This window comes from Leucopleurus acutus (genome assembly GCF_964270905.1).
Source record: "Leucopleurus acutus genome assembly, chromosome: 5".
NCBI classification, from domain to species: Eukaryota; Metazoa; Chordata; class Mammalia; order Artiodactyla; family Delphinidae; genus Leucopleurus; species Leucopleurus acutus.
The window spans coordinates 87,829,332-87,840,349 of record NC_139147.1 but is presented as its reverse complement, the minus strand read 5'-3'; the positions used below and the strand labels follow the sequence as shown (position 1 = coordinate 87,840,349).

Below are 11,018 nucleotides of genomic sequence, written 5' to 3'. Positions count from 1 at the left end.
CTCTTGTTGTGGAGCATGGGCTCTAGGCGCACAGGCTTCGGTAGTTGTGGCACGCGGGCTCAGTAGTTATGGCTCGAGGGCTCAGCGCAGGCTCAGTAGTTGTGGCACATGGGCTTAGTCGCTCCACAGCATGTGGTATCTTCCCGAACCCATGTACCCTGCATTGGCAGGCAGATTCTTAACCACTGTGCCACGAGGGAAGCCCACCATTGTATTCTTGTGTCTCAGAAATGAACTACATTTTTGCTCATAAGACTTTTGTCATGTTTTTTTCTACAGGCATTTTTTTTACCATCTGTGAAAACTTCCTGTAATTCATTTTTCCTCACTCCAGTATTAAGAATTATACCAAGTAAGTGGGATGTAGTAAAACTAATTAGTCAATTCTATAACAGTCTGTCGGAATTTAATCATTCAGTGGCTGCCGTACTCTTTTGTTCTCGACGGAATGTTGAATGTGACCTCATAAGTCAGAAAAGGATTTTTTTCTTGAAAGTTATATTCTGAGCTTCTATACAATGAGTTTTGTTTTTTTTGTTTTTTTGTTTTTCCTGAAGCCAGGGCATCAATACAGATTTGTGACAGTATTTTTTTGAGGGAATCTATCTACCTGTGGCTTCAAAACTGCATCAAAATATTCCCAACTCTAAGAAATGTACCTGTAAAACCCTTAATTTGGTGCCATATGCACAATTTGTCTTCTATAAAAAATTAAGCATAAGGCTTATGTTATTATCCAGTTTTCACAATTACATCCACATTTGAAAAGGAGTTCTCAACCTCAGTAAGAAAGAAAACAGAACTTGGTGTCCTGCCTTTAAACTTGATCAGAAAAATAAATCCAAAATGTAAGCAGAAGGATTGTTTAACATTTCTCTTATGAAGTGGATTTTCATGTGGCACGCATACTTCCTATTGCCAATAAATTATTTGGTTAGAAGAAAATTTTTTAACAGTTGTGATATATTTGTTAAATTTTTCCATTTTTAGATTAAAAAGATATGAATGAATATCCTAAAAAAAGAAAAAGGAAGACTTTACACCCTTCTCGTTATTCAGGTCAGTGTGTGATTAAATTATTTAAAAGTTAGGCCATGTATTCCCGTGCAGTTGTGTTTCCATCATTTTCTCATAAATGATCTATTTGATAAGAGTTAAATATCTGGGTCAACTTTTAGGTAAGAGTAAACTTTAAATAAATTCTCTGAATATATATTTCTCAATGTCTGCCATGTGCTAAGCACACATCAGAACTTTACAGACATTGTTTATTCCTCACAACTTTGTGGTTTATAGATATTTAAAATTCGATATCCAAGGTTACATACTTATACAGCATAATTGATATTTGCCTGTGTGATTCCCAAGCTTGTGCTTAAGGCACAGCAATAACCTTGGTGGAAGATATTTTGCATCATTGGGAAAATACTTTATCTTGTACATTATTTTCAGAAATATGAATTTCTTTTTGATTGTGTAATTTTAGATCCTTTCTTTGAGGTTGGCTCTGCTGTCTTGGCAAATAAGATGTCTTTGGCCATCTGTAACAAATGCAACTCACATGCATATACTTGGGGCAGTTTCAGGTATACCTGTTAACCAACCCAACCTACACATTTTTCGTATCTGCGGAAATTAAGCCTGGTTTACTGCTTACTGGCACTTCCCAGGCAAGAGTTGAAATGACTGTATTCAGAGCCCTAACTGGTCCTCAGACTTTCCCCTATGTGTTATGCTTTTCCTACAGTACATGGCAGATCTTCTTGGTAGTTAATTCGATGTTTTTTTTGGTTTGTTATTTTTGTTTTTGTTTTTTGCAATTAACATATATATTGCATATTTATATTTTGTGGGATTCTGACCAAGGCAATTGTATCTTTGTGTGCTTCAAAGTATTATATTTTAAATTGTATAATTTATGGTTCTTTCAAAGCTCAAAGTCAGTGTCAGATCTGAATTATAAAAGCCTTGAGAATTGAGGGAAATATTAATACTTTATTACAAATACTATGAAATTTTATATATGTTGGATAAAGAGATTGCTGTCATTAAATATATATATGTTCAGTATGCTTGAAATTTTTAAAATTTTGTTTTCAGATTCCTCTGGAATAAGCAGAATTGCAGATGGATTCAATGGCATTTTTTCTGATCATTGTTATAGTGTTTGTTCTATGAGACAACCAGACTTAAAATATTTTGACAACAAAGGTATATCTAAATTTTCCAAAATATTTTTCTTTAAGTTGCTTTTATAATTTTTCATTTCATTTTTGAAAATGTGGGTGAAAGTGATGATTTCAAAATGGGCAAGTGTTTAAACTTAAGAAAACAAAAGAGTTTTGTGTAAGAAAGTGAATTTTAATTTTTAACATTATTTCAGAGATATAAATCAAAAACAGATCCTCCTAAATCAATTTTAATCAGCTAGGAATCAGTGGCAAAGCAGGAATGACCCAGAGTTTGGACCATTTATGATGAAAGGTAAAGAATACTGTTACACACAGTTCTTCCACTCAGCTATACCTTTCAGTCTGGAGGGCTAATGGAAGGAAAGAACAGAGGGTGAAGGATTTGGTCATTTTCAATCTTGTATCTTCTATTGACTCCTCTTTTCTAGAGCATAAGATGAATAGTAACTTGCATTTGTTCTCTTCTTCCTCTGCAATAATCAAAACTCCCAGTTCCCGTGAGCTCCTATTATAGGCACAGATACATAAATTATTTAAAGAACACGCAGGGATTTCCCTGGTGCTTAGTGATTAAGACTCTGTGCTCCCAGTGCGGGGGGCCTGGGTTCAATCCCTGGTCAGGAAACTAGATCCCACATGCTGCAACTAAGAGACTGCATGCCGCAACTGAAAGATCCCACGTACTGCAACTAAGACCCAGTGCAGCCAAATAAATAAATATTTTTTTAAAAAAATAAAAATAAATAAATTTTAAGAAAAGAACATGCAGAGTCAGAGACATCAGTATGAACTCATGTTTGGCTTAATATAGACACAAATGGTTACATACAGAAACATTTATGGGTATATCTATATATACATGGTAGTGTACATGCACATATTATTTGCTGTGTTAGCTGAGGGGGCCTAGCAGAAATGACAGCCCAGTAGCAATGAGCACATCTAGTGTCCAGATCTTGGTTTCTAATACCATTTTCCAATAAAAGGAACAAGGGCTTCTTGGAGAAATGGCTGATTTAAGGGAGAGGAAACAAATCTGTACAGAAGAATTCCAAATGATTTATGTAGATACTCCTCACTCAAGGAGGTGGAGCATAACTTTCCACTCCTAAAGTATGGACTGCACTTAGCAACTTAATTCCAAGCATAGAGTATGGAAAGTAAAAGAGTGACTTTACATTGAAGAAACCTGATAAATACCCCGGTTATCAAGTTCAATGTCAACAGTGATAAACCAAGTTAATAGTATGTACTCTTGATATGATACGATAAAACTTGACAGTTTGCCTCTGTGTTTCCCTCCCAATAATCCATAATCCCAGTCTAATCATGAAAAAAAAACGAAGTTCATTAGTGGGACATCCTGCAAAATACCTTACCAGTCTCCTCAAATTGTCATGGTCTTCGAAAACAAGGGAAGTCTGAGAAACTACCACAGTTAACAGTAGCCTAGAGACATGACAACTAAATGGTATGTATCCTGATTGGGATCCTGGAACAGAAAAAGAACATTACGTAAACACCAAGGATATCTGGATGAAGTATGGACTTCAGTTAATAACAACTTACCAGTATTGGTCATTAATTGTAACAAATATTAATGTAAGATGTTAAGAGTGGAGAAACTGAATGGAGGATATATGGGAATTCTCTGTACTGTCTTTTTTTTTTTTTTTTTTCTGTAAATCTGAAACTTCTAAACCATAAAGACCTGATGTTGAAGTGCAGTTTTCACTACTGGCTGGCATTTCAGCTTGTCCATGTTAACTTTAAAACACTGAGGCTTTAACAGATTGAAAGAGAAAAATCATATGATCATCTCAATAGGTGCAGAGAAAGCTTTTGACAAAATTCAACACCAATTTATGATAAAAACCCTCCAGAAAGTAGGCATAGAGGGAACTTACCTCAACATAATGAAGGCCATATATGACAAACCCACAGCCAACATCATCCTCAATGGTGAAAAACTGAAACCATTTCCACTAAGATCAGGAACAAGACAAGGTGGCCCACTCTCACCACTATTATTCAACATAGTTTTGGAAGTTTTAGCCACAGCAATCAGAGAAGAAAAAGAAATAAAAGGAATCCAAATTGGAAAAGAAGAAGTAAAGCTGTCACTGTTTGCAGATGACATACTATACATAGAGAATCCTAACGACACTACCAGAAAACTACTAGAGCTAATCAATGAATTTGGTAAAGTAGCAGGATAAAAAATTAATACACAGAAATCTCTTGCATTCCTATACACTAATGATGAAAAATCTGAAAGTGAAATTAAGAAAACACTCCCATTTACCATTGCAACAAATAGAATAAAATACCTAGGCATAAACCTAAGGAGACAAAAGACCTGTATGCAGAAAATTATAAGACACTGCTAAAAGAAATTAAAGATCATACAAATAGATGGAGAGATATACCATGTTCTTGGATTGGAAGAATCAACATTGTGAAAATGACTCTACTACCGAAAGCAATCTACAGATTCAATGCAATCCCTATCAAACTACCACTGGCATTTTTCACAGAACTAGAACAAAAAAATTCGCAATTTGTATGGAAACACAAAAGACCCCGAATAGCCAAAGCAATCTTGAGAAAGAAAAACGGAGCTGGAGGAATCAGGCTCCCAGACTTCAGACTATACTACAAAGCTACAGTAATCAAGACAGTATGGTACTGACACAAAAACAGAAATATAGATCAATGGAACAGGATAGAAAGCCCAGAGATAAACCCACGCACATATGGTCACCTTATCTTTGATAAAGGAGGCAAGAATATACAATGGAGAAAAGACAGCCTCTTCAATAAGTGGTGCTGGGAAAACTGGACAGCTACATTAAAAGAATGAAATTAGAACACTCCCTAACACCATACACAAAAATAAACTGAAAATGGATTAAAGATCTAAATGTAAGGCCAGACACTATCAAACTCTTAGAGGAAAACATAGGTAGAACACTATGACATAAATCATAGCAAGATCCTTTTTGACCCACCTCCTAGCGAAGGGGAAATAAAAACAAAAACGGGACCTAGCGAAACTTAAAAGCTTTTGCACAGCAAAGGAAACCATAAACAAGACGAAAAGACAACCCTCAGGATGGTAGAAAATATTTGCAAATGAAGCAACTGACAAAGGATTAATCTCCAAAATTTAAAAGCAGCTCATGCAGCTCAATATCAAAAAAAACAACCCAATCCAAAACCGGGCAGAAGACCTAAATAGACATTTCTCCGAAGAAGATATACAGATTGCCAATGAACACATGAAAGAATACTCAACATTATTAATCATTAGAGAAATTCAAATCAAAACTACAATGAGATATCATCTCACACCAGTCAGAATGGCCATCATCAAAAAATGTACAAACAATAAATGCTGGAGAGGATGTGGAGAAAAGGAAACCTTCTTGCACTGTTGGTGGGAATGTAAATTGATACAGCCACTGTGGAGAACAGTATGGAGGTTCCTTAAAAAACTAAAAATAGAACTACCATATGACCCAGCAATCCCACTACTGGGCATATACCCTGAGAAAACCATAATTCAAAAGGGCATATGGGCTTCCCTGGTGGCGCAGTGGTTAAGAATCCGCCTGCCAATTCAGGAGACACGGGTTCGAGCCCTGGTCCGGGAAGATCCCACATGCCGTGGAGCACCTAAGCCCGTGCGCCACGACTACTGAGCCTGTGCCCTAGAGCCTTCGAGCCACAGCTACTGTAGCCCACACACCTAGAGCCTGTGCTCCGCAACAGAAGCCACCACAATGAGAACCCGCGTACAGCAATGAAGACCCAATGCAGCCATAAATAAATAAATAGATAAATAAATAAGTCATGTGTACCCCAATGTTCATTGCAGCGCTATTTACAGTAGCCAGGACATGGAAGCAACCTAAGTGTCCATCGACAGATGAATGGATAAAGAAGATGTGGCACATATATACAATGGAGTATTACTCAGCCATAAAAAGAAACGAAATTGAGTTATTTGTAGTGAGGTGGATGGACCTAGAGTCTGTCATACAGAGTGAAGTAAGTCAGAAAGAGAAAAACAAATACCGTATGCTAACACATATATATGGACTCTAAAAAGAAAAAAAAAATGGTATGAAGAACCTAGGGGAAGATGGGAGTAAAGACACAGACCTACTAGAGAATGGACTTGAGGATATGGGGAGGGGAAAGGCTAAGCTGTGACAAAGTGAGAGAGTGGCATGGACATATATACACTACCAAACGTAAAATAGATAGCTAGCGGGAAGCAGCCTCATAGCACAGGGAGATCAGCTCGGTGCTTTGTGACCACCTAGAGGGGTGGGATAGGGAGGGTGGGAGGGAGGGTGATGCAAGAGGGAAGAGATATGGGAACATATGTATATGTATAGCTAATTCACTGTATACAGCAGAAGCTAGCACACCATTGTAAAGCAATTATATTCCAATTAAAGTGTTAAAAAATAAACACACATTAGGGCTGAGCTGAGGGAATAAAGACTTACTCAGACTCAGTAATTTCAAGTTAAAATTCCTAAGTAACTTTAAAAAGTGTATTCTTGTCCAAATAGGGCATGGAAGCAAAAGTAGTTGCTTGTTTGGACAGATTTTCTGTGTATCTGTGGTACGCAGATAACAAAGCTTTTCATAGCTAAATTTAAGTCCTTAGTTCTGTTGGAATTCTAAATTATATTTTAAAACATTTGTGCTTTGTTTTATAATAATGTTTAATGCTTTTATGTAAATAATAAATATTTTTCCAAATCCCTTTTCACAGATGATGATTCTGATACAGAGACATCAAATGACTTGCCAAAATTTACAGATGGAATCAAGGCCAGAAACAGAAATCAAAACTACCTGGTTCCCAGTCCTGTACTTAGAATTCTAGATCACACTGCCTTTTCTACAGGTAAGGGAAAGTAATTAATAGAATTTGCACATTTTGTATAGGTCAGTGAAAAAATAATAAGTAAAATAAATTTCTTTTTGCCAGTGACTTATTTAGTAGGTCTTATTTAGTAATAATAATAATAATAGCCTTGTTTTATTTAGAAAAATCTACTGATATTGAAATTTGTGATGAAGAGTGCGACTCCCCTGAATCAGTCAACCAGCAAACTCAAGAGGAGAGCCCTATAGAAGTTCACACTGCTGAAGATGTTCCAATTGCTGCGGAAGTGCATGCAATTTCTGAAGATTATGATATAGAGACAGAAAACAATTCCTCTGAGAGTCTCCAAGACCAAACTGATGAAGAGCCACCAGCTAAACTTTGCAAAATTCTTGACAAGAGCCAAGCTTTTAATGTGACTGCCCAGCAGAAATGGCCTTTACTGAGAGCTAATAGCAGTGGCCTCTATAAATGTGAACTTTGTGAGTTCAACAGCAAATATTTTTCTGATTTAAAGCAGCATATGATCTTGAAGCATAAGCGTACTGATTCAAATGTCTGTCGAGTATGCAAAGAAAGTTTCTCTACCAACATGCTCCTGATCGAACATGCCAAACTGCATGAAGAGGATCCCTACATTTGTAAATACTGTGATTATAAGACAGTAATTTTTGAGAACCTCAGCCAGCACATTGCAGACACCCATTTTAGTGATCACCTTTATTGGTGTGAGCAGTGTGATGTACAGTTCTCCTCAAGCAGTGAACTCTACCTACATTTCCAGGAGCACAGCTGTGATGAACAGTACTTGTGTCAGTTCTGTGAACATGAAACGAATGATCCAGAAGACTTGCATAGCCATGTGGTAAATGAGCATGCATGTAAATTAATAGAGTTAAGTGATAAGTATAACAATGGAGAACATGGACAGTACAGCCTCTTAAGCAAAATTACATTTGACAAATGTAAAAACTTCTTTGTATGTCAAGTATGTGGGTTTCGGAGTAGACTTCATACAAATGTTAACAGGCATGTTGCTATTGAACATACTAAAATTTTTCCTCATGTTTGTGATGACTGTGGGAAAGGCTTTTCAAGCATGCTAGAATATTGCAAACATTTAAATTCACATTTATCTGAAGGGATTTATTTATGTCAATATTGTGAATATTCAACAGGACAGATTGAAGATCTTAAAATTCATCTAGATTTCAAGCATTCGGCTGATTTACCTCATAAATGTAGTGACTGCTTAATGAGGTTTGGAAATGAAAGGGAATTAATAAGTCACCTTCCAGTCCATGAGACAACTTGATTGTTCTCTTTAACTTCCATAATGTTGATGTAAAATAATAAACTTGACTTTTTTGCAGATGTTAAAATGGATGATTTTAAACACAACTTATGAGAACTGTCTTTAACAAGATCTTTTTAAATTTTTTTTCTTGGCATTGCTACCTTTTTCAGTATATAATTGTATCCTAAATGTGGTATTTTCAATGTATTGTATTTGGTAGTTTTAACCGCTTTTGGTGACTATCGTCGTCTGGCATGTTCTCTGATTTCATAAATCGATAAGAAACAGATGTACTGAAGAAATTAGACTATAGTTTTCCTTCCGTAAACATAGGTGCTGTAAACTTTTTCTTCTTTAAACTCAAAACAAGATCAGTTTTTCATGTATGAAGTCGTTAAAGTACTGTACTACCAGAACTAAAGTGCAACATAATACGCACCTAAGTCCAGTGATACTCCCATTAATAAGATCCAGACCCTCCTTTTGCATTCCCCAACAATTATTATCCCCAAGGCAATCAGTGTACTCCCCATCTGTGTGATTCTTTCAGTGACACTAGGAGGCCAGCGTTATGGTAAGAAGGAGAGATCTGGTTTTCTTGGCAGTCTTTTTTTAATTCTCACTCTATTTTAACCCCATCTGTGTGCTAAATAATTTTAAATGGGGAGAAAGTGGTAAGGGGTTCGACAATAAAGTAACATTTCATAACTCATTTATAAATGAATAAACAGGTTATTTATAATCTGTTCACATTTCATTTAGAGTTATGCAACTGCAAAGTCATGCCCGAACTTCTGATATCAAATCATTTTTTGAGAAAACCCTCTGAAGTATTAAAATAGAAATAGGAAGATGTGGGAGATAGGGGTTGCTGTATGAAAATGTATAGATTACTTTTGATAGTGGTAAATCAATCTATATTAGTTTCCTGTGGCTACCATAACAAATTACCACAAACTGAGTGGCTTAAACAATAGAAATTTATTGCCTCACAGTTCTAGAGGCTAGAAATTCAAAATTGAAATATTAGCATAGTTGATTCCTTCTGAGAGCTGTGAGAGAAGGATCTGTTCCCCGCTGCTCTCCTTGGCTTGTACGTGGCTATCTTCATGTTCACATCATCTTCTCCCTGAATGCAAGTCTGTTTCCAACTTTGCCCCTTTTACAAGGAACCAGCCAGTAATTGGATTAGGGCCCACCCTGATAACCTCATTTTAACTTGATAAAGACACTATACCCAAATAAGTTCATATTTTGATGTACTGGGGCCCAGGACTTCAACATATGAACTGAGGGGAGTGAGGGAGAGGCACAACTACAATTCAGTAACAGCTTTTTATAGTATCAAGGAGATAGCATTTTGTGCCTCATTGACCTCAAATATAATAAACACTGTCACTAACTATATTGTCATTCAGAAATATTGATGTAGTTGAAAAGACTGATTTATGACCCACAGTGTTTTTTTTTACTTCAAGACCCATGGGATTTGAGTCTGTTTTGAGAATGGTGGCAGCAACAAGTTTTTCAAAACCAGTCATTTTTATTTCCACCATTTTGTTATATATGCATACCTGTATTCCTAAAAACTACCATTCTATCTGATTATCACATTCCAGGTAGAGCTGTCTGATGTAAATGTTTCTTAGAAGATTTAAAATTATTATGAAATTGTAAGAAAACATTAGAAACCATCTGGTCTACACCCTCTAGGTTTCTAAGTTTCTTACAGAAACAGAAACTTAGGGTTATTATTAGGCCAGGGTCCCAAAACCAGTTATAGCAGACAGGAGTGGAATCCAAGTTATTTGGCTTCCAGTGTAGTTATGTTTCCATTACACCATGTTACATAAAAATCTAAGATTTGTTCTTGGGATGTTTTTCATAACTACGTAACCTAGCCATTCAACTACCTTCTTGGTAATTCTGTCTATAATTTTTTAATATACATCCAGCTTCAGGAATTTGATTTTCAGGAAACAAACCTTAAATAAATAATGCCTGGGTTTTTTTTTTTAATTGTGTATTTTACAGCTTTACTTTTGATCAGGTGTTAGTAATCAAATTAGAGATTGTAATGCAACTACTCCAGAGGTATTAAATCCAAGTTTTAGAACCATATAATTTAGTGCTTTTTTGCTGAATCTGCAGCTTGAGGCCACATCTCACTGACAGTTTGTCCAATAAAACCTTTTTGCTTTGACTCAGCTTTCAAATAAGCCTATGACTGACCATAAATTGCTGAGGTAGCAAGTCTATATTTTTAGCTAAATGAACTTCTTTGGAAAAACAAACCTACTTAAAAAGAAAATTTTCTAATTGCTTCTAGATTTTTTCTGCGCAAAGACAGACATTTCCACTGTACTCTTGTGACTCGAGAATACGTAACAGATGGTGATGTTTATTAGCACTACAATAGAATTCTTGGCAGTAGTGAACAGTAGTGATGGATCTTTTTTTTTCATCTTCACTTTGCAGTTCATGTTATTTGAAAATGATTGTGTGGTACTCAAAAGCTTGTAATTTTGTAAATTTCCTGCTTGTGAATTTGCCAGTTTTACCATTTTAAATCACCTTTCTCATTCCTCTGAGTTTGTATCATCACATATTAACCAGTTTC

At 35.9% G+C, this 11,018-nt stretch overlaps 1 protein-coding gene across 1 annotated transcript; it reads left to right on the top strand.

Annotated features, from left to right (window-relative positions):
- Positions 1 to 277: 277 nt before the first annotated feature.
- Positions 278 to 10,012, top strand: ZNF639 (zinc finger protein 639). The gene is made up of 5 exons (XM_082839662.1): positions 278 to 352; positions 991 to 1,059; positions 2,101 to 2,211; positions 6,985 to 7,119; positions 7,263 to 10,012. Exons 2-5 carry the CDS (start codon positions 1,002 to 1,004, stop codon positions 8,414 to 8,416), a joined length of 1,458 nt encoding a protein of 485 aa, XP_082695788.1. The 5' UTR covers positions 278 to 352; positions 991 to 1,001; the 3' UTR covers positions 8,417 to 10,012.
- Positions 10,013 to 11,018: the final 1,006 nt, after the last annotated feature.

Excerpts from the sequence above, each read along its gene's own strand:
- ZNF639 (XM_082839662.1), top strand. The coding sequence starts at position 1,002 with ATGAATGAATATCCTAAAAAAAGAAAAAGGAAGACTTTACACCCTTCT. Across the intron at positions 2,212-6,984 it reads AAAATATTTTGACAACAAAG|ATGATGATTCTGATACAGAG; the intron begins GTATATCTAAAT and ends CCCTTTTCACAG. Across the intron at positions 7,120-7,262 it reads TCACACTGCCTTTTCTACAG|AAAAATCTACTGATATTGAA; the intron begins GTAAGGGAAAGT and ends TGTTTTATTTAG.